At 38.2% G+C, this 24,650-nt stretch overlaps 2 protein-coding genes across 7 annotated transcripts; one reads left to right on the top strand and one right to left on the bottom strand.

The window, feature by feature from the left end:
• Positions 1-2,567: 2,567 nt before the first annotated feature.
• Positions 2,568-7,048, top strand: lhfpl5b (LHFPL tetraspan subfamily member 5b). Its single transcript, XM_061734987.1, has 3 exons — positions 2,568-2,979; positions 4,926-5,162; positions 6,952-7,048. Exons 1-3 carry the CDS (start codon positions 2,571-2,573, stop codon positions 6,960-6,962), a joined length of 657 nt encoding a protein of 218 aa, XP_061590971.1. The 5' UTR covers positions 2,568-2,570; the 3' UTR covers positions 6,963-7,048.
• A 62-nt stretch (positions 7,049-7,110) lies between these two features.
• Positions 7,111-23,680, bottom strand: srpk1a (SRSF protein kinase 1a). Of its 6 annotated transcripts, none has more exons than XM_061736257.1 (16): positions 23,612-23,680; positions 21,271-21,325; positions 17,622-17,749; positions 17,221-17,329; positions 17,000-17,087; positions 16,425-16,512; positions 15,887-15,993; positions 14,750-14,915; positions 14,645-14,670; positions 14,312-14,534; positions 13,569-13,940; positions 12,472-12,572; positions 12,168-12,275; positions 11,375-11,444; positions 10,238-10,330; positions 7,111-8,497 (listed from the first exon to the last, which is right to left on the bottom strand). In XM_061736257.1, the coding sequence occupies exons 1-16, from the start codon at positions 23,622-23,624 to the stop codon at positions 8,313-8,315; spliced, it is 1,932 nt and encodes a 643-aa protein (XP_061592241.1). In that variant the 5' UTR covers positions 23,625-23,680; the 3' UTR covers positions 7,111-8,312. The 6 variants fall into 6 exon arrangements, 5 of the variants coding, with proteins under 5 accessions (XP_061592241.1, XP_061592242.1, XP_061592243.1 ...); XM_061736258.1 differs by lacking the exon at positions 10,238-10,330 and adding an exon at positions 8,753-8,845; XR_009783851.1 differs by having other exon boundaries at positions 8,443-8,497; positions 8,753-10,330.
• Between the last annotated feature and the right edge of the window lie 970 nt (positions 23,681-24,650).

Here is a 24,650-nt window from a genome sequence, read left to right as displayed (position 1 = left end):
TGCATCTGGGTCCTACTTACCCAGACACAGATATCACACCTCATAAGAGTAGCGTGTAGGAACAGCCGGCCACATTTCTCCTCCTCAGAATTGGTTTGATTTGTTTTATTATCTAAACTGCGGCATCTGCTGTTCATCCCATCCTTTTGTCTGAATCTCAGGCAGAGCTGGTGTTTTCCTCTCTGTAACCACTCATTAGCAGCTCCTGAGCTGCAGGGAATCATCAACGATCCCTGAATACTGCTACTTTTCACAAAGGACTAAAGCACTGACTGGAGGATGAAGACCACCGATGGTTGCATGCCATGTCCAGCTGTTCCTGTTAGCCTCCAGCCAAAGTCATTATCTCAAACTAAATATGGTACCCATAGTGATAAATCAGAGTATAAAACCTCAGGAAAAAGGATTTCCTCTTTGTATTACTGAATAAGGTGACTTCCTGCAGAGGGGGAAATTGAAAGACAGATCTCTGAAAAGCAATAAGCGACATAAAGCATTATACCCACAAAAAAGCTGGAACCACCAGTGTTAGTTATATGCCTCCTAAGTGTCTGAGCATTAGGGAGTAACTGGTTTCGGCTTAAATGTGTTATATTTCAAAATTAAAGATAATTTGAAATAGGCACAAACTATTTTGACAAAAAGGCACAATCTATTTTTCTATCATTTCAAGATCTGTATGGTTTTTCACATAGTTTAAACAGAAACAAAAGCATGGTTTTAGTGTGAAATGTAAGGCTATGCTCAGTCCTGAGTTCTTAGATCCTCTAAAGAAGGTTCTCCATCAGGATAATTGTATTTTTTATTTTATTCCCCTACATCTCCATAGGCTGATACTGCAGTCACCATATCCGACTCTGCACTAACAATGTGCCTTTTAGTCATAGACAGCTTCAGTCTGATTGATAAATTGCTGCATAAGTGTTGGAGTCAGGAGGCTTTTAAAGGTGACCCCCTGACTTGTTGATTACCTGATTGATTGAATCTTTGTTACTGATCGTTCTGGGAAAAGGGAAACCAGATCCAAGACATCTGTTTCAAACGTCATCCATTTCTACATAATAAAAGCTGCTTTTGAGCACTTACAATGCAACAGAACATTTTCTTCTGCCCTTCCCCAGACCTGCCCGGCTATAAATAAATAAAAATGACCACTTGCTTTATGCTCAAGTGAAGTAAAATTAATGGTATTGTAAATGTTCAATGAAAGAACCACTTGGATTTTGGAAGCACTTATAACCACAATAATCATAAACATCATCATCATAGTTGAGCTGTATGCTAAATATTTCATTGAGCAGATCTGTCAACAAAAGTAAAACTATTTTTTGTACATGAGTAATAATGATATACTTACTGTATACTGATTACCAGAAGAAAATCTTTCATTAAAAAAAAAATCCACTTTCTGAGAGACCTGTTAAATGGAGAATTATTTTATTTGCAGCAGAAGAGCCCTAGTAAAGTGTGTCATTTGTAATTTCACTCCCTTTTCAAATCAAATATTTGTCAAAAGCAGAAAGAACTGCAGATTTTATGGAGGTAGTTGCCTGATTATTGTTGCTTTTTAGTTGTTTCTACCTGCACCAAATGAATGAGTTGAGTTGAAAAAACAGGTACACAACAACTCATTACAGTACAGACAGCTTTGTATCCTTACAGCAGTGTTTAGTTAGTTAGTATTTATTTTGGTCAATCACAAAAAAATCAACAAACAAGATAACAAGCATCCACAGGTTTTTCCCTGGTCAACATTGTGATTATTTTGACCGAAAAGGTCTGGGCTTGAAGCATAAAGCTTATCTTGCCCACCTTTTAACACAATAGAATATACAAAAGGAACAAATGAAGTATCATGAGGTTACACAACAAAATAATAATAGTAATAATAATAATAATAATAATAATAATAATAATAATAATAATAGCTGTAATAAATCTAATAATAGTAAAATTAATAATAATGATAATAATAATAATGATAGCTCTGAAAACAGAAACCGACAAAACCAATTTAGGTTGTCATTTCATCTCATGCATGTGTACATTCTTCTTTGTTTGCTTATTGTGCTTCTATATATGAGTCCATTACCTTTGCTTTGAATAATATCTTGTATGCTTTTATTGAATTTGCTAATTTAAGGTCGTTTTCTAATGAGTTCCACAGTTTTACTCCTAAAACGGATAAACATCTACCCTTTGTATTTGTCTTCACTGCTGTTGTCTCAAACATTGCTGTTCCTCTGAGGTCATGTTTGCCCTCTCTTGGCTTGAACAGCCAGTGTTTTCATGGCCCATATAATACCATAATACCACCAGAGGGACAATCTGTGACATCAGCGCGACGTAAGTGAGCAGGGAGTCGCTGTCCAGGGTGCTGAACCTGATCAGGTCTGGCAGCACAAAGAAGCAGAGACATGCGGGTGTGGACGCCTAGACGCGTCTGAACAAGGGAAATACTTTTTAACAAACCTAGTAAAGCCAGGGTGTTTTTGGGAACAACTCACTGTGTCTGTAGAAGTTATAAAAGTCCAACAAAAACTTTTTTTTTTTTCTTTTTGGTTGCTGACATGGACCTTCTTCCAGCCCAGGAGGCCGCCAAAATCTATCACACCAATTATGTGAGAAACTCTCGCGCCATCGGCGTCATGTGGGCCGTGTTCACCATCTGCTTTGTCATCATCACCGTGGTGGTTTTCATCCAGCCCTACTGGATCGGGGACAGCGTGGACACCCCGCAGGCCGGTTATTTCGGTCTCTTTCACTACTGCATCGGCAACGCGCTCACCTCGGAGCTCATCTGCAAGGGCAGCGTCCTGGACTTCAGCTCCATCCCGTCGCCAGCCTTCAGGACTGCCATGTTCTTCGTCGGGACGTCCATGCTCCTGGTGGTGGGCACCATGATCAGCTTCAGCTTGTTCTTCTTCTGCAACGCGGGAAACGTGTACAAGATTTGTGCATGGATGCAACTGGCCGCAGGTCAGGAAGAATACACTGAAAAAAAAAACATCTAAGCGCATGTAAATATAACATATTTAAATGTGTGATATTAACAATTAAAAATGAAGTTTGTTGCTTTACATGAATACATCTAGTTTTGAACTTAATCTGCATTTGTTCAAAAAACAAGACATTGTGCATTTTTTCCTAAACAGTCAAGCAGTATTTCTGTAATCCCAGGCAATCTTTTCATTTACACACAAATAACAAGCAATGATCTTGTTGTATTTACTTTTCCTTTAACAATTTTAATCTATTGGGCAGATTGACCAACGTTTCGATGAAACATGCTTTATTTGTTTAAGTAGAACACCACTTAAAAAATATCTTGCTTGATCTACTTTAAAAAAATTAAGGCAACTTTTTCGCATGCGATTTCTATGTAGATCAAGAAAGACTAGTCCAAGTAGTTCCAATTGTCTTGTTTTTTTCATGTTAACTCTACAACAATTGACAGTTACTGTAAATATAAATGGTCAGATTCACTGAAAAAATATGTAACATATGAAGTACAGGTTTTGATAAGTATAACAGCACATGGAATTGTTGCTGAACATGTTTAAAACAGGGCACAGCCTTACTCTATTTTGTCTTGGATGAAGTTCATATCTACTGTAAGTTGATGAAATCATCTTGTCCTGAGCTGCCTTCACACCTCTGTGGTTTCAGGTGTGACACAAAGGGATCTGGTGTCAGACCAGACTCTGACACCTCTAATGGTGGATTAGTTACATGTAACAAGAAACAAGATCAGGTGTTGCTGTCCTGTTAACTGATCCAAAACTGTGCAAAAAAAACATCACAGAACAAAGGCAATTAGTCAGGATAAAAGTTTGTATAACTTTGCCATGTCTTAACTGTTTTTACAAGTATCAATCAATCTCAATCAATCAATCTTCATTTAGCACTTTTAAAACAACCACTGTTGACGAAAGTGTTTTAGAGTTAAAATCAAATAAAAACATGGACTACCAAAATAATCGTAAAACACATAGAGACTTAGAATGATAAACGCATTCAAGTAGAAATCCAATAAAAAAGAAATAAAAGTATGAAATCAGTCAATTAATAAATAAAATATTCTACTATGAACTGAATATGTGTCTTTAGTTTGGATCTGTACAGAGGCAGGTTAGTGAGGGACCATAACTCGAGGGGCAGCGTGTTCCACAGTTTAGGACCTGCTACTGCAAAGGAGTGATCACCCCACTTTTTCACCCTCGTCCATGGAACCTCTAATAAAAGCTGGTCTGCTGAACGCACTAAAAACAAACAGCCTAAATTCAATGGGGAGCCAGTGTAAAGAATAGAAGACAGGTTGGAGGTGGTCGTGTTTCAGCGTATTCATCAGCAAGCCAACAGCAGCATTCTGGACAAGCTGCAAACGATGCAGTAAAGTTTGGTTGATACCAAAATAAAGGCCATTACAATAATCAAGCCGGGAACTAATGAAAGCAGTTACAGGTTTCTCAAGGTCACTACGGCTATGAGAACGGCTTCACTTTTGCGAGGAGTCGAAGTTGCCAGAAGGTCGCCTGACAACAGAGTTGATGATCTGTTCTATCATAAGTAAAGCATTTAACTTGTAAGAAATATCCAAGCATTTTTTACCTTTTTTTCTAACATAACTGTCTGTATATACATTAATGGTGAGTACCATACTTTGGTAAAACCTTTTTCATCATGCATTTTAACCTTGCAGAAGATGTTAGTTTTCTTAAAGTGTGAAAGGACATGACAGATAAAAAAGTCTAGACAGTGATGGGTGCAGTGTGTGTAGTGTGGGGATTTATCTGGTGTTTGCATGATGTTTTCAAGTGTATGCAAATGAATGTATGGTGAATTGTGTTGCAATAAAAGGGACAGACCAAGCAGTTTCATTGTCTCTCAAGAACTCCAATACCTTTGTGTTCCTCCCACTGCAGCCGCGTTAATGGTGATGGGCTGTATGATCTACCCAGATGGCTGGGATGCTCCAGAGGTGAAGAGGATGTGTGGCCAGAGGACAGATAAGTACAGCCTGGGAAACTGCACAGTGCGCTGGGCATACATCCTAGCCATCATCAGCATTCTGGATGCCCTCCTGCTGGCGCTGCTGTCCTTCACCCTCGGCAACCGCCAGGATAAACTGCTGCCAGAGGACTTTGAGGTGGAGGGAGCAGGTGAGTGTTGGAGTCTGAAGTCAGTGTACAGTAATGCTTTCAGTAGATCCTTCCAATCTCAAATATTTGTATGAGTCAGAGCTGGAAAGTTGTGGTATGACGGTGACGATTTCTTTCTTCCCTTTAGTTGAGTCACTGTAGAGCTCTGTTGTTGTGTGCTGACTTAACAGCTTGCTCTAAGCCAATAATTTCAGATTTTTGTTTCACTTATTGTTTTATTCATAATTACAAAAAATAAGCTCTAGAACATTAAAATGAATTATAACTTTTGAAAAAATATAATCAGCCCATTAGGTCCAGTCAGCTTTTGCTTTGGAGTTCCTTATCTTAAGGGTACATAAAATATTTCCTCACTCCATTTCCTCATATCTAGTCTCATGTTGTCAGAAAAACTAAGAAATTTCATTGTTTGTTGTAAAATAAAATGTGCTCATTTTTAATTTTATGCCATCAACAAATTGCTAAATTATTGGTCCAGGAGCAATGTAAGACTCGAGAAATCATGTTGTAAAAAATATAAAGCAATCAATTAATAAACACCTGTTGGATTGTCTTTCAAACTATCCAGATCTCAGTCCCAGTCTTCTGGGAGCATCATGTTTTTTCAGCTGGACAATATACCAAATTTTTCTCATATCATATCTGCATGGATTTTGAGTAAATTTTGAGTAAACACTAACAGATGTTAAATATGGATGCTGTACAGATACCATTCTGTTTAATCAAGGTAAATTCTGCAGCAGACAAAATTGAAAATTCAATCACTTTTGGTTCAGTTTCAAAACTCCAACACTAAAGCAATTTATTTTCGGTTCATGTTGATGTTAAGAAATGATGCAATAGAGTTAAAGATGGCCTTGTCTTCACATACTTTTTGAAATGTTGCTGAGTTAAATTTTTTAAATATTTTGCCTCTATACAGTTTATAGTTTAAAAAAATCGATTTTTGTGGTTGGTTTCCACCTATTTGGCTATGTATTACAACATAGCCAAATGTCTCCACATTGGTTTCGTTTATCCTAAGGACAATGTTCCACAAGCCTGCTGAGATGTGTTTAAAAACATCTTTCCAAATCTCAATTGTGTAGCCATGTCCTGCCTGAGATTGTGTTGATTGCGTTTGTCTTTTTTTCCCCATTATGTCTGACCATTTCGAGGTTTGATTGCAAGATAAACGTGCCTAAATATTCCTGGGAAGATTGATGAATGGCATGAATGCTTCCTTACTAGTGACCCTCTAATCTTTTCTCGCTGTGCAACGATGGAATCCAGATTGCAATTGCTATAACATTTCCCAGATTGATTGGCAGGAACAATTACGTCTCTAAGATCATTGCTGGTGTCTTTCACCTTGACATTGGGTTAGAACATGCTTGAATACCCTGACAGGGAACATGTCTAAAGCTACGTTTTAATGGAGTTGGTCACACTTACTGATCAGTTAAATCAGTATGAATTTCAGTACCGGCACTTGGATGCTTCTTCCACTTTTAATCCCCATGGAAACAGTAAGATCACACTTAGTTTGTCCACTTATGCACTGATTCTACATTTTGTCTACCACAGTGTGACATGTTATTACTGTTGTTGGAGTTTTCTATACCTCATTTTCAGACTTGGCAAGGACCAGATTACTTTTATGAACTTACAAAAAAAACCTTGAATTCCAAAATGACAATTTCTTTCTTATCATTGCTCCTAAAGTGCTTCTGCTCTTACAAGTTAATTCAAGCAAAATTTGGTAAAAGTTGACTAAATTCATTTTAACAGCATTTTTCCTGCTTTACAGATAATTCCTGATGAGCTCATGAGCCTTAAGGATCCAAGTGTGGTGAAGACACATTTAAACAGCGCTGCATTTTGGCGACGTTTGATTGAGATTTAGCCATTCTATCATCTGTATTTCATTTCACCAAAATAAACTGACATTGTCATTACGTACTGTATGAAGATCTGTTTTATTGTATGGTGTGTTGTACAACCTTTGTAAAACAACAGCTCACACAAAGTCTATGCTCTTGAATGTGACACTAATGTAATAGTTACTTTTTACTTTTAGGTCTCAACAGATAACATAGGTTACTTTAATATGATCAGTTTGCGACACCATCACATAAGACCCAGATCTTACCATCTCCGTGGTAAAAACAGTGACATTATTGAACAGTTGACCATACATACAACTGCGCTCAAACGTGATCGTTCATACAATTTATTAAAACAGCTACCCAGCTAAATAATCTTAGCTAAGATATAAGATTTGTTAAAAACTGTACATAACTGTAATATACATAAAGGCAAACTCTTTGGTACAGATATATACAGTTTATTTTCACTTTTTTTTCCTTTAAGGTGGGCTTTTTAACATTTTGTCATGTTGAATGCTTTGAACACTATATACCTGAATTGAAATAGGTGTATGAGAATACCAGCCTCCCATGAGAATGAACAATATCATTTATTATTTACTACCCACTAAATACCAGGTGATAATGAAGTTGATATAGCTAAATGTGACCTACTTCGTCAGAAAGTGTCAGTAAGACTCTAGAGAACCTGCCTGGAGAAATGCTATGTTACTACAGTCAGTGTAAATGTCAGCCCAGTGTGCAACTTCCTAAGCCTACTTTACAAATACAAAATGTATACCTTACATGTGTTGTATAAGATAAAATAAAATATAAAAAAAAGGGGGGGGCGGGCAGCACAAATGAAAATGAAAGTGAGAGTCAGTCCTTTTTAAGGGAACACAAGTTAAAAGGCTACATATCCTTGATTTGTTTTGGGTTTTAGTGCAGGAGTGTAACAAACAAGGATGAATCACTAGCAGTACAATGACAGGTTTGTTTGGTTGGGTTGTTGAAAACAGCACAGCAGTTGAAGCCAACATAAACAAAGCCAAAATGAAAAAAAAGAAAAAAAAGAACCACCACTGAATTGCCGACGTCGTCACACCAACAGAAGAACCAACAAATACAAAGTAAACATACACAAAAGCATTAGCTCAATAACAAAACAAAAAAATGGAAGGAACCAGAAACAAAAACAACAAAACAGAGAAATAAATATCAATTTGATATGCCCAAAGTGGAAAGTGATCTGTTGCAGTCTTTTGAGGAAGAGGGGAGGAACAGCAGCTGGAGTTCTCCACTAGAGGGCCAGCCAGGGGTGGCGCAAGCACTCTGCAGCTGCGGCTCTTTTCTCAGGGATCAGCTCCAGCATGGGGATCAGGAAGTCGGTGAAGGACTCCGCTTCCTCACGGGGCCACTCATACTTGTCCATCAGCACCTCCAGCAGGCCCCACGGCTTCAGTTTGGTGATGTGTTTCAAATCACCTGCGGACAAATTCAGCAGAGTTTGATATCTAAAGCCATGCTGCTACTGAGCTCAAGTGTTTGCCATATTCAAGGACACTATGTGAGATTAAAAGAAAAAATTGCCTTCAAAAACATTTCATACACCCATTCTAACATACAATTCATATTTATCGTATTTACCATTTCCAAATATAGCTCTTGACTTCAGCCTAAGGGACATTATCTAGAGTACAGACAAACTCACACTCCAATTTTGACATGGACATTTTTTACCTTTCTTGGTGAAAAAATCCTTGGAATATTTGCCACTTATTATGAGTTTGCGTGGGACACTCCCCAGCAGCTCAATGATCAGCGCTATATGGTCTACCCGGCAGACGGTTTCAGGAGGGGAGAACACAAGACAAGACAGACAACAGACTGATCAGAGTGTGTATTGGTCACAGGCCCACTCTGGGTGTGTGGGCAGAGGACGGAGGGAGTCAAGTGTTGCACTGACAGCACATATTGTTGTGGTTCAGAAATCGATTAGACAGGGCCAGCAGGCACTATAAGAGCTCTTCATCATTTTCCAAATCTTAAATCAAGAACCAATAAATATGCCACAGTGAGTGACATGAACTTTCCATAACAGAGGGTACAACTTTCGCAGAGTCTTCTTTTAATTCCACACCTTACATCAAAACTATACCAGCATATACAATTAGGGTATTAACCTTTGTCTGGTGTTAGCTTTCTGTTACCATCTCCGATGTTAACGGGTCGGTTTTGACCCGTGTTTTAAATTATCTCTAAAATACACTAAAAGCAATTATCCATCATCCAATTTGTTTCTCATCTCTTGGTTACATTGTTAGGCTTCCTTATCCATGAAAATATTTGTTTTAATATTATTGTTGTGGGAACTCTAGGCCTTTTTTTTGTCAGTTTAGCCCTTAATTTCAATTTTAAAAACTGGTAAAATGAGCCTCAAGAGAATCATATGAATAAATAAAAGCTTGTTACGGGGAGGTATTAGAACACATATCTTAGATACATTTGTTTCATTTATTTTTTCATTTTAATATTATTAACTATAGTAACATCTATGGTGTTATGGCTAAATTTCGACCCATTTACTTTAAGGAAATGGAAAAAAAGTAAAAGATAACAATTTCAACCAGAGCATTTTATAATTTAGTGAAAAAAAAAAGTTGGATATTATTTTGTTGAAATAAAGGTTCCTGACAAAGTCAAAAAGCCTTGATGCAATAAACGCATTTTTGTGGTAGTTTTACGAATTTAAAACCTAAGAACGGGTCGGTGGCGACCCTAACAACAGACGAAGGTTAACTTGTTGAAATCAGGTGTGTAAAACAACAGAAGCACTTCTACAAGGTCCTTTTTTTGCTCTGGTCACTGCTGTCTATGATCTCATCCTTTTATTTAAATCAGATCACTGTAGTGGAAAAGGTCATGAGAATCTCTTGAACAAGGATCAATACAGTTTTAACAATCCAGTCAGGTCTTCAAGCTAAATCTTTAAAGCTATTATATAAACCCCTCACTGACAGTCTTTGGCAGGACTACTGACACTTAAATCAATTTCTGATGGCTTTGTTGGAACTAACGTTTGTTGGTCTCTGTGTTCATTATAATGCCAACTGGCCTGTTCACTGAGCCACTCCGGTCGGTCTGAATGTGCTGACAGCTTCCCTTCTCCCTTCAGTCTCCTCTCCACCTTTCCCAAAGTGAGCCACACACAAAAGGGTAGCATACCTCTCTTGGTGAAGTATTCCTGAGAGTATTTCCCACTCAGAGCATAGTGACGAGGAATTTTACCAAGCAACTCAATCATTAGAGCAAGATGGTCTGGAAATGAGGCACATTAGAGGGGGAGAGAGAAGATGGGAAGGTACAGGGAGATAGTTTGGAGAGCAGAGGAGATGGCGTTGGTCGAACAATGTATTAGGAACAATGGATGATGATGATGATGATGGGAAATGCATGGAAAGCCTACAATATTTTTAAATGTCATTGCATTGTCAAGCATTTTCAAAAAATGTGGTTCATACACTTCCACATGATTAAATGAATACATCAAAAAGTAATACACTTAAGCCAAACTGAAAATAAGCCTCTAAGCACAGGCTTTAAAAGCGATGAAGAGGGGAAAAAAAAACTAGTCAAAGAACTGATACAGCTGCGATAGAGGTTAAGCACTTGATTAATAAGTGAATGTGCTTTTAGTTTAAAAAGGAAAAGAAAAGTCACAGCTGCCTACAGCTTAACTGTCAGCACATGCCTGACATGCCAGAGCAGAATCAAGTCTGTACAGAAACTCCCAGCAAAGCAGCAAGCAGGCATTTGCATAGAGACAGTGTGAGGAGGTGAGCAAGGAAACATGAAAGCAAGTGATGAGAGATGGAGAAGAATTGAGGAAATAAAGAAATGGCCCCCTCTCCAGTGCAGCGAAAAAGTGGTTTGAGGTGTTAGGAAATAAACCCAGGAATGTCGATACTCATCACAGGATTACTTTTTGATCGTATTTTTACATTTGAAATCACTGTGATGGAGTATCTCATTGAAGTGTTAACAGTGTGGTCATCTAAGCAAAGTGCACTGCAGATAACTGTAAACTTCACCATGAGCAGTGAAGGTCACAACTAGCAAACTGTGAAACTCTGATTAAAATATGTGGATGTTTAAAGTATTTAATGATGACAATAGAACACAGAATCAGAGAAAAATAAACATCCCCATTAAGGTTTCACAGTATCCATAGCTTAAATTCCATTACTATCAATGTCTCACCGGTGGAGGATACATTTCAGAAATGCAACAGATTGAACATTTTAAGCTTAATGTTGCATTGATAAAGTAGAATAAAACAGAAAGATAGATGTCCACTAATACCTTCATCCCTGGAATAATCTTCGCCTGAATGTGGTTCAAATAAGTAGTCCCCTGTAGCAAGCTCGAAGGCCTGGAGAGACAACACACAAAGGTCACTTCATGCACGGTATATAAAACCATCCAGCCGCTCACAATTTGAATAAAGTCTGTTTAAATTTAGACAAAGTCAATTTCTCATGAACACATTCATGGGTGGATATCTGATGATTCAAAAACAAACAATATTGATCACACAGCATCAAAAAAAAGACTGATTTTGTAATTTGCTTATAGTTATTCTGTAATCCATTCATTTACAAAAAAATAAATAAAAGTTTGAAGATATTCTAATTTACTAGTAGTGTGTTACCTTCCTTAATACTGAACAACTGGACTTCATGACTCAAATATAATGCTCATATTGTTGGTGAAAAAGCCAAAGTGTATCAAAAACTGACTAAAGATGTTGTAAAATGATGAACGCATGGAAAATGGGTGGTCAAATAACAAATGTGTGAGAACTAACACTTATGTCAAGTAAGGTTTAACTGCTCAATTAAATAAATACGTTTTGTTTTTTCTAAATCTCACTAGCCGTTTAAAAAATACTGCAGCATTTTCAATTTTAAGTAGACACTTCAAGAGAAAATCCAAAAAGAGAATGATTTGCTTCTTCATACTATGACAAAAATGTATATGATTGATTTCTACACTTGGGGGGGGGGGGGGGGGGGGGGGGGCAGTGTAGGATTTTTACCATGTGCTATGGCAGCGTTACACCTATATATATATACATAACTGAACAGCGTCTCACCATGCAGGCTGTGCTCCATATGTCAGCTGGCGTGCTGTATCCAGAACCAATGAGTACCTCTAAAGACCGGTACTGGCGTGTTTGGATGTCTTCTGTAAAGTGCTTGTGCTGGTAGAGTGGGGGGAAAAAAAAGAAGACATTTAAAAAACGAATTAAAAGAAAAACTTCAACAAGCAGATGTGATGGCTCTGTTCTGTAGAGGTCTAAGAGTGTCACTGAGAGTGCTGACACCGTGCATGTGTATCTAATTGCAAGGCTTCTCCTCTAATCAGGAAATCCTTCAGGTCATTATCAGACTACTCACCACCCAGCAGGCGTTTCCCAAGTCTGCAATCTTGACCTTGATCTTGTCTGCATTGAGTGGCTCAAGAGGGTTGACTAGCAGGGCTCCTGCTGTCATCTTGTCTATACAAGAGCAGAAAGGGAGGCAGAAAAAAGTGGATTTAATATCAAATACTGTACAAGCCTGACAATATTTTAAAAAAGGTTCATTATGCTTTTGACTTTTTGACTTACAAAAAGGTTCAAAATTGACTTTAGCTGTCATGTAACCAGTTTTCAAGCAGTGCAGGACTGATTAGACCCTTAATAAAAGTTTTGAAAGAGCAGGCATGTCAGGGGCTGTGTGCTCCCGTGAATACCAGACCCACCAGCTTGCGAGCCATAAGCAAAGTAAAATGTCTGTACTAATGTGGTGCTCGATCAAAACTGCATAATATGGAACCTTAAATGACACATGGCTGACAAGTCTTCATTAAACTTCCAAAGAGGACCCACCAATGCTAACAGCCTCCACAAAAGACCTGCACATGTTTTAAGTAAAGTTATCCCTCAATTTTCGCAGGGGTTACGTTCCAAAAGAACCCGTGATAGGTGAAATCCGCGAAGTAGCAAAGTAGCAACCTTTTTCTTTTACAATTATTATTATTTGCAGCCCCGCCGCTACCCGAGGATTGGAACAGGAGAAGATGAAAAATAATTATGAAAGAAAAACTACAATAAGTGCAGTAGGACAAATTGTGACTGGTGCGTATTTTGCTGCTCTTCTGACTGCCGCTACATCTTAACTTCGCTCTGTAGCGTATTTTTTTTGTTGTCGCTCTTTTTTCTTCTAGGCAGAAAGATTGTTATAAACCGACATGCCACCATCGATTATGTTTGAGAACTGTAATAAACGATTCATCAATGGGTCCCATTCTTGAGCTGCTCGCTGAAGTTCATTGGCCGTTCTCAGCATTGTTGCTAAGCGACCAACGTTATTGACACAGGACGTGAAGAAGCGGGGAGACTGTTTAGCCAATCAGAATGCAGAACACGATGCAAATCCGTGAAGCAGCGAGACCGTGAAAGGTGAACCGCGTTATAGCGAGGGATTACTGTATACCGATTTGGCTGACTGACCATTTCTTAGGCTTTCCTGGGTTCTGTAAGGACACAGTGTCTCGTCCTTTCCCTCCTCCAGCAAAAAGCTTTGTTCCAGCTCTCCCTCCTCCAATCCGGCAGAAAGCTGTCTCACAGTTATTTCACCACTGTGAGCACCCTTGCCTCCAGTCTCAGTGTGCAGCTCAATGTCATCTGTAGAATCAACACCATTGCACATGAGGTATACGGGGGTCTCCTTATGTTGCTCCTCTGGAGACTCTGTGTTGCCATTGTGTTGGTCTTCACTCCTCCACAGGTATTTCTTGTCATCCATGTCTACGTGCCCATTACAGTTGGCCTCTGAGAGCTCCGCTGATCCCACTCTCATGTAATCTGCATTTGTGATGCAGTCTGAAAGTTTAAAGAGTAGATACATGTTTTAAAAGTTAGTTAAGACTCATAACAGATCTTTTATTACTCAAAAGTCAACAGAAATTCAAGAAAGACAAAAAGCAGAGGCAGCACTGCTAAATTAGTACATGTTTTGGACTGGCCAATGCCATTTATAATTAGAATCAGGGTCAGAATACTTTTTTGGTCCCTTGAAAGGGCAATTTCTTTGCAGCAACTCGGTTGGGAACCAAAATCAACAGATGTACTGAGGTATACCACCTCAGTTCACACACATCACAGTGCAAATGGCCTGGTCATGTCATGAGAGTGCATTATTAATTTTTATGTGAAAAGATAACTAAATATTTCTTGTGAAGTTGGTTTCTTACCCACTATTTCTTCATCTCCTAGCCCCTGAAGAGACAGCTGTCTGAGAGGAGCACAGGCTCGGCCCTTCGGAGACTGTGGGTCCTCCTCTTCGTCATCGTCTTCTCGCGTTTCTGTGGTCTTTTCCATCTCCTCCAAATCCATGATGCATTTTTCCAGCAACTCTGCCTGACGCCTTTGCTTCTTTTTTAACTTCTTCTTCTTGTTCTTGGACATTTTCACAGTCTAACAGGAAACAGGAAGTATAATGAGCTTATAGGTGCCTATACAGTAATTCTTAGATGGAAAAATGTCAGAGGCTAACGCCCAAGAGACAAATGACAATAGAGCTCTACCTGTTTCGGAGCTGGTGCTGTGCTTACTGTGAAGAGAACACTACATAAGTACAAACATTCAGCAAGCTGTGCATTTATATCTATGTGATATTGTACGTGTCATACTCGCTGAACCGGAGGGAGGAGGTGCCCCAGCCCGCTGCCACTCTGTTGCTTCAGCTGCAAGCTTCCGGATATAAGGCTCATCAACGCTCATCAGGATATTCTCCGGCTTGATATCTGTATGGATGATCTGACACTTTGTGTGCAGGTAGTCCAGGCCTTGGAGAACCTCAAAAATAAATCCAAGGAAAATTAGTATCCGATTCCAAGAGGTGTACCTGCAGTGTAGGATTGCTTGTAATATTCAAGGCTTTTCAAACATGTTGACACAAAGCTATTTAAGCCTGTCAGCACCAAGTGAATCTCTGTGCATCGTGGCGTGTGCCAAAGTCTTAAATATCATGTCTGTGCTAACGTTCAGCTGCAGTGACAGAGAGCACCCGCCATCAGAAGAATTAACCTCATGGTGGAGAAACCTAACACTTCTCTAAAGGTCCAGACACATAAAGAGGCTTGCCACACAGAGCAGAGGTTACAGTCTTAAAAGAAAAACAAAAAGCGACCATAAAAACAAAGGTCAACAATATGCATGGATAATGTTTCTGCAAGTTTTCTAACCTCTTGACATAGGTCACATAAGTTCTACAGAAGTAGACAAATTAAAACACATTTTTTTAACTTTACAAGGCTAGTAAAATACTTAAAGGGCACAGTTGAGTATGAGATTAAATAGCTAAAACTTGTCTTGTTGTCTGTGTTTCTATGGGCGCAGCATGGGTTAAAGCCCAACCCGGATTTCGCACACGTGGGACAATATAGTATATCTTAAATCTTAAGAGAAACTAACTTCAAATATTGAGTGCTACATTTCCAAGACATCAAATCAAAAGTAAATATCTCAAGCAGAACTAAACTTAAACTTTTATCATAATATTTAGTATAATGTTTGAATAATCTATTCACTCCATCAATGCAAAGATTTCTTCTTTCCAAACACTTCTTTGTTCTTGTTACACTGTCATGTTTCATGAAAGACTGCCTTACTGTTTGTGATCAGTTACCACAACATGCTCTGCTGAAACTAGTTTCCACTCTTCATACAGCCCGAAGGCTCCACAGCTTCCACTATCGTCAGTGACAACTGAACTTCTACCATGAGTCATCTGCACTGAAAGGGTGAGACTGAGGGTGTCAAGTTACCTGTCTTATGATGCTCTTCACACAAGACAGAGGTAGCCCTTGGTAATTGGACTTAATTATCCATTTTAATAAGTGATGCCCCAGTACCTCGAACACCATGCATACATCTGGAAATTAGTAGTTAAGACGATAATGTGAAGAAGTAAAATCAATTGGAATGCCCAGAATGAGAAAATTAGGGAGCATGTGGTCATCCGCCGACATGAGAGCGAGCATTATTTATACTGAAGAGAGGGAGTGTTGTGTTACAGCTAGAGCTATCCCTACAGCATTCAGGTGATCTTACTCAGTACATCGTGACAGTTAGATGTCAGTTTTGTTTCATTTTTTTCTACCCATCACCCGTTCTTTACTGTGTTACCCGAATACTGATTTTGAGCTCAACTTAGTAAAGTGGGACCAAATGACCCTTTCCTACACATCAACATTTTTAAGAAGCAACCGACCTGAGCTTCGACATTAGAAAGTAATTTACCTAATTAAATCTGAATCATTAAAATACCAGGGAACACTAGTGATATCTGGCTGTGAAGGATACGCGTTCCATTGACGCCAGAGATTTTGAAGTCATCCAGCATCTGGACCACCATTTCTCGTTTGGGATCATCCGGGTCAGAGTTTCTTACCTAGAGACAAAGAAAAGTCAAAACCCAATCAAATAATTTGGGATTTAGACTTACTAACGCAGACTAGACCAGGGAAAAGGCTGGCACACGTGTCTGAATCTAGTCATGGTGCAACAAAGTATACGTAGTCGTGCACTGTGTGAAGTATGCAACGGGTTTGCTGCACAACAGAAAACCAAAACCTTGTTTCACCTTTGGTACATAGGTTATGAAAGCGTGTTTTTTTTTTTTAAATATATATATATATATATATATATATATATATATATATATAAAATAAAACAGGGGCAGGCAAATGCCCAGCTTAGAAGTGATTACCGTATGATCTAGTTGTTTAATTTTTTTTCTTTTATTTACATTTGTGAATGTATGAGACTTTGCACGATACAAATCAATGTGCGCCAGTACACGTTAGTTTAAATGTACTGTATTTCCTTCAATGATTTCAGCTTAAACTGTTCTCTGTGTCATTAAATGAGGAACTTACAGATCTAAGGAGTTTGATCTCATCCACTGCCGTCTCTGTGTAGTGCTCTGCACTTTTCACTACTTTCATTGCAACAAACCTCTTCACCCTGTAACCACAGAGAAAAAAAAACAAGATCTTATCACCACCTGCCATCGACACTTTTATACATCAGGTCCTAAAAAAAAAAAAAAAACACTAGAGCAATGACGTAAGCCTATAATGTAAAGTTTTCCACGTACTGGACGTCCCAGGCGAGCCACACAGTTGAGAAATGTCCCCAGCCCAGTTTACGGATTACGTGGTATTTCCCATTGTAAAGATCTCCTACTTTCACATGATGGTAGCCACCTAGAAGACAAGGAAATGAAATGATTCAACAGTTTAACAATCACAGTTCAGACAGTCAAAATAATTGGATTACAAATTAACTAAAGCAGTTCTCCAGCTACTCTATAACATCATGTGAACACGTTAAAAGGTCGACTTATAACATTTAGGTAATCAATTGAATGAACTGCTTTGCAGAATTGCATTTACTGCAAATGATAATTAAATAAATACTGACTTTTTTTCCTTGCGATTACTCATAATGACTGGATTCTACAGTGCGTGTGAACACATGAAGTAAGGTGAGACTCACCTTTGCAGTAGTCATTGGGGTCCTCTTGCTCCTCGTCATCTGAGCCAAGAATCTCCTCAGGTTCCTCTGGTTCCTGAGGCGAGGCTTCCTGCTGGGATAGTTGTCGAGCTCTGGGATTGACTGGCTGCCTGAACATCAAACATGACAAACTTGATTAAGAACAGAGTCCAGTTCTTTACAATTTTCGGTGCAACAGCCTGTAAGTGACTTAGTTTGAATTTAACAGTAGCAAAAGATACATTCACAAGTCTGTAGCAACCAGATACATTTAGTTTTTTAATATTTGTATGAAGAAATAAAAGACAACCAAAACTCCTGTAGATAAGCATATTAGCGGATTAACACTGGCTACATAGTATTTACAAGACTTTCAATCCCTTAGTTTTTGAATATTAGAAAACATTAACTTGTCGACTTAAGTTAAACATGACTTCTAATGCGCCTTTTTAATTTGGATGTGATGAACCCAACATTATAAAGCCAGTTGTCTTTTTAATAAAAAAAGATGAGGTGGGAAGGGTGGGGAAAAATCTAGCACGGCAAAGCAAGACAGCAGGTGTGGTCACCATGAAGAAGTGAAACCGAAAGAAGCAGCACACAAAGCAATGGGAGATGCACACAACAATAGGAGAGGGCCGCTGTTTTTTTCCATTACAAAATATTTTTTTACTCAATTTCAGCTTAACTGTTTCACAACAAAATGAATACCTACAAGTTTTAATAAATTGTTTTAAGCACAGCCTTTTTGTTCTCAATCTGTATTTATTTTTTATTTCTTTAAATCAAAGCACAAACTCCCGTGTGCCGTTTGTCTCTTATCTCAGTCCATTTTCAAATATCCTGCGCCTCTTTGCGCAAGTGGGCGATCATGTAGCATGTGACCCTCCGTTGCCAATCAGTCACTGAATGTGAAGATCGAAATCGGTTTAAGACTTCCAGTTACAAGAGAGAGACGTTTGTAGTTTGAACAGCTCAGCAATGTACAGACTTTGAAAGTCATGTAATCTGAACGCAAGGCAAAGAATGTTTCAAAGAGCTCCGCCTTCTACTGACAACATTTCATTAAACTATGTTGTGAGGAGGAAATTGTCACTTTGACTGAATAGATTTTATGATTCAGTTTTTAATAATCGAAGCCTGTATGTCCCTGAAAGGGAAGCACTGTTGTAGCCTACGTTAGTTTCCCTGCTGCTCAATGCACACCTTTCTGGATATGTACGGTTAAGTCCAGATAGACTCAGTCTGACAGAATTTATCATTTTCCCTCCATACACCCCCTAAATTGATTTGAACTCAAATCTGATGACCATGCTGTCTTTCAGCTTTAATTTAAGTAGTTTCACTAAAACATGGCACTGAGGAATAAAAGCCATTTTTAGTGAAGTACTTGTTTCAGGAAGTTAAAATGTATCTGGACAACAGACTGAAAAAAAAAGGGTCTGGTTGTCAGGTACAGCCTAATTAGTTGTTACTTTAAAAAAGAAAATGAAGCAGATTAAATGTCTGAAGTTGATCTTAGATACTGAATAGGCGTTTAGCAGCTCTCTGACTGGAGTTACTCTTGTGAAGTCCAAGACATCACAAGTGAATAAGGCCAACTACTAAACTGCTTTGTTCTATGGTAGCTTCCCAATTAAACAAAAATGTTAAGTAACAAACTGTAACTAATCAAATTATCTTCTATCTATCTTCTAATTTTGAAAGCTTCAGGCTAATGATGACTGTTTTAACAAACAACTATGACTTCTGTGAGATTTAATCAATATTAGTCAATGTTCATGATGAGAAGTGTGTACAAAGATAAATGAAACGAGAGGTCTCAATATGGCAACTGTCAGAAATATTAAAGAAAGTAGATCTGAATTTTAATGTAGGATGGTCAGTCATTATATTGCACTCACTGGCTTTTATTAGCCATTGCTTCTCACATTCCTTATTCAAATAGGGCTAGTATTACCTGGGGACCTGTGGTAATTAGTAATAACTCTAGAGGATGTCCGAGATATTAAGTTATTGTGAATGCACCATGCATCTAATTTATAGAGTAAACCTTCCAGTGAAAAGGATCTACCATATTTCAGTAAACACAGAAGTTGTGGGATAATTCTGATCGTGTGAATGCACATCTCGGTTGCTGAGTAAGTATTTTATTTTGTCTTTTGGTCTGGCTGCATTTTGTGGCTCTCTGCCTCTATCCTGATGAAGTAGTATCAGCTGCAATGGATATAACTAACGATGATATTCAACGAGAAAATAGTTCAAACACGATACAAAAGATAGCCTGATGGCCCAAAGTCTATAATACAACAAAAGCTCTGACTACTACCATCTTCTATTTACTGTTACCAAGGCAATTTAAGCACACGTCAAATTCAACCGATAATTTTAAATAATTCACTAACAAAAACTAATTTCACTGCAGAAATGCAGTGACAGCTGTTAATCAAAACTCACACGGGCAACTCACAACTAACACATGGACTGTAGAAGATTCAGACAAAAGTTGGCTGACACTGCAAGGACTGTAAACCGTTGGCAACCCCGGTGCAAAGACCACTGAAAAGCTGCAAGATATCCACCGTCTGATGCCTTTCATTATTTTACCACTTACCTTCCAGTCTGTTTCTCTTGCCACCACTCATATTTTCTTTTACTTTAATGGACTATATGCAGTCATCATAGCAAACAACACAACATACACTGCCCCTGGTGATTCCTGTGGTGCATTGCAATCATGAACATTCACCTCCTAGCAGGAAAGACCAGATTGTGCGTATGCACACAAATTCATACATATTTTTCCTCCCCAGCACGTTTACCATTAGTAAGAAACCTTTAGTAAAACTTGGATTGAGATTTAATGTATTAAACAGATTCAAAAGTTTCTCCAGCTCGCTCAACTATGTTCTAAATGTAATGTGTAATGCGAGTCCTGATGCACAACTCAGTTTATAAGGATAACTTTGGCAACGGTTACTTGTGGAGGCGTATTTAGTTTTGCACCGTCAAATTATTCTGATTTATACTTGATATACATGCCAGTTTCAGCCATCAGGAGGTGAGTATTTTTAAGAGTACTGTATTCAGTGGAAACACCATGCTTCAGTGGGCTGATGTGGGCTTCTTCATTCTCTTGTTTTAAATATAGCGCAGGCTGTTATATAACGCTCTGGAGGATGCCTCTGGTGAACTCATTATTAGTAAATTGTTACACCAAAACAATCAGACCCAACAATCAATTCTTCTTTCATCTATTTTAAGAAACAAATGTTAAATGATCATACAGCCTTCAATCATAATCATTTTCGTAGTAGGTTTAGTGGATTTTACTGGGTAATGTATATTCCACTGTGCAGACGGCTTGCATACATTTTATAAAATAATGAAACAATTATTTTTTTTTTTAGATTATAAGACTCCTCTCCATCCTTGAATCACACACAGACCATAATTGCACAGGGATGCAAAAATGCATTCAAGGCTCATTGACAGTTTCAAATCCAAACATCTGGACCATGTAGTGTCAGCAAATGTGAGAAGCAGCACCAACAGAGCTGGGTACAGCTGACATAATACATGAGGTTATCCTGGAGAACATTATGAAAGAACTCCTCTTTCAACAGCTGGAATTGAGGAAAAACAAACTCACTTCTTGCTGGTTTTCTTTGCTTTCCCCCTTTTCTTCCTTGCCTGGAGTGCTAGAACTGAAAAGAAACCAGACACAAATTATTATTTATATTTTTTATTTAAAATGAAGACAAAAAAAAGAGGTTAACAACACCACATTTCACATAACAAATAGAAAAACATTACAATGCCAAAAAATAAATATATAATAAAAAAAAGACAAGGGGGTGGGGGGATGGGTTGGTACAGATAAACTTTAGAGATGATGGTCCCTCTAGCGTCAGTTCAGGTCCAGCTCTAAAAGAAAAATAAATAAAATAAAAAGCATGTGACCAACACAACCGGTCATGTTATTGTTCCATTATTCTCAGGTGTTCTCTAATGACAGTCCATGGGCAAATTGGCCATTTTCATTGTCTTTAAGGATTGAGGTTGCCTTTTCAATTGACAATAAATCCAAAAAGTCCTTCAGCCAATTGTATTTATGAAAACAGTTTGGCTTGCGAATCTTCCAATTCACAAGTATTGTCGTCTTCACAGACAGAAAAGCTAGAGCAATGATACGTTGCATAATTTTTACATGTATATTTTTCACTGCACTCCCCAATAAACATACAATAGCATACTGCATATTCTGCTTCCCTGAGGTTCATTACAAATTGTAAACCATTGACACATCACTGTGAGTTATACTCTCGGGTTGGATGGTCTTCTCTGGCCACCCGAAGGCTCAGTCATTGGTATACTTTTATATATAAGGCAATGCTTGGTCTGCTGCCTTCTTACATCTGCTCCTTGATTGTACAGAGAAGTCCTGGTTCTTACTTGCTACGTTCACAAGACTACCTGTTGCTCTCTGTTCCTTTTGCCCGTACTGAACTGGGCAAAAGAGCCTTTGTTTATTCTGCTCCTTCAGCCTGGAACATATTACAATATGACTGGGGGCTAACAGGGTTAATTTCTCTAAGAAATTTTAAATCTAAATTGAAAATACTTGAAACCGACTCCATTACATGTACCTGTTTTTTGTGATTTGCTTGCTTTTTCAATTGTATTTTAACTGTATTTTATCTGTTGGTGTTTTCCGTCGTTTATAACTATGTGTTGTAATTGCTGCTGCCTATCTTGGCCAGGTCTCCCTTGGAAAAGAGGTTTTTAATCTCAATGGGATTTTCCTGGTTAAATAAAAGGTTAAATAAAATTTTAAAAAATACAACAGGACATTGAGGAATATGAATATTCAAAATAGCTTTTGAAATGTCAATTACTTTACACCAGAATTGTTGGACCACTGGGAAGAACCATAGTAGATACATAAATGTGCCCAGCTCACCACAGCCATGCCAGCAACCGCGGTTGAATTGGTTTGATATTGGATATTGGATATTATGAATTCAACACCCATAAAACTTGTGATACATACCACTGATTTTGGTCAAACCCCTTGTGATGTGTTCATGGTCATCTAGACTATATATCACAAAACAGTAATTATTAAAAAAAAATCATATATATATATATATATGGGCATATATATGGGCTGATTTAAAAATCGTATATATGGGCTGATTTAATGTGGTTTAATGAATTCAACACCCATAAAACTTGTGATACATACCACTGATTTTGGTCATATTGCTTGTGATGTGTTCATGGTCTAGATCTAGACTATATATCACAAGAGAGTAATTATTATAAAATCATATTATGGGCTGATTTAATGAGGTTTAATAAAAACAATCGGTGTTATGTATCACAAGTTTTATGGGTGTTGAATTCATTAAACCTCATTAAATGTGCCAGCACAGTTCAGAGACATATTATGTTGCCATTGTTTTGTTGCCTTTTGATCTGCAGCTCACATGAAGAAAAAAAAATATATTAAAAAAGCATAATACTGTCTCGGGCTCAGAATACACGCAATTTTACGCATTGCACGTAAACCCCTTCATTGTGCATATAAATCTTATCTCCATCTCCTGTGTGGGTATCTCAGTCATAAGAACCCAATTAAGTAACACCAATAAGCCCAGCCAGGGCAACCCCTGCACGCCTGTTTGGCGTGAAGTAATGACAAGCTAATGTTTAACACGCTACACACGGCACAGAGTCAGTGATTTAGTTAGAGTTTAAAATAGAAGCAGCGACAAAGCAGGACGTATTGCGCTAATCCTGACATGTCCCAGTGCAGCTACGGCTAACGGGGCTAACGCCGCTCACTAGTGACAGTTCACTCATATATCTCCCCAGGTGTAGTCTGGTTTTTAAAATAAATCACATTTGTTGCATCACAGGTGCATAAATTGCAAAAATGAGACACATACGTGCTGACTTTGTTGGTACAGTGTCGCGTAGGTATTTACCTTTCCTCTCCATGTCGGCTGGATTCGTAGCCGGAGACGCTAGCTTACCCCACCAGTGATCGAATGTTCCACGCATGCGCACTTAATCGTTTCGCTCAAGAGGAGTTTCCCTGGTGACGAACACCTTAAAGCCTGATTTATGGTCCCGCGTTAAATCGACGCAGAACCTACGCGTCGCCGCGTACTCTATGGCGTAGGCTCTGCGTTGATGTAACGCGGAACCATAAATCAGCCCTGAGCGTGTTCGTTTTTTTTTAAACATAGTACTCCTTTGCAACTGCAGGCAGCAGAGACCGTGAAATGCTCAGCCAGAACATTAGATTTACATGAACGTATTGCTGAAGTACATGCTCAACACTCATACTCAGTACTCGAGTTGTAAAAAAAAATCAGGGGGATGGTGGATTTTATCATATGGAGACAGATAATTTGTGCTGATTACAAATAATATAATATATTACAAATAATAGCACTGACCAAAACACCTGCAGAAATACTGCAGGAATGACATAGCAGCAGTTAAATGCAGCCTTCTGTAAGCTTTAAATATCCACTGGGCTTACATCTAATACATCAAAACACAAAGATAAAGAACAGTTTTCTGAACTTATCAATATGCCTCTGTCCTTCACAGGATAAGTAAAATGGATCACTGCAAAAACTCAAAATCTTAACAAGAATATTTGTCTTATTTCTAGTTAAAATGTCTCATTTTAGTAAAAAAAACTCTCATTACACTTAAAACAAGACTCATCACTGGAAAAAACAACAATTTTCACCTGTTTCAAGTCGATTTTCACTTAATATAAGTAGAAAAATCTGCATGTGGAACAAGATTTTATTGCTTGTAATGAGAAGATAAATCTTGTCCCATTGGCAGATTTTTCCTACTTATTTCAAGTGAAAATTGACTTGAAACCGGTGAAAATTGTCAAATAAATAATTTTTCTGGTGTTATTTTTCTGGTGATGACTCTAAATGTTGAAATAGCAGTAATACCAAAATCATTGATGAAATGACATAATGGATGGAAAGGGGG

The sequence above is a fragment of the Cololabis saira genome, chromosome 12 (genome assembly GCF_033807715.1).
Source record: "Cololabis saira isolate AMF1-May2022 chromosome 12, fColSai1.1, whole genome shotgun sequence".
NCBI lineage: Eukaryota > Metazoa > Chordata > Actinopteri > Beloniformes > Belonidae > Cololabis > Cololabis saira.
This window is presented reverse-complemented; position numbering and strand designations above follow the sequence as displayed.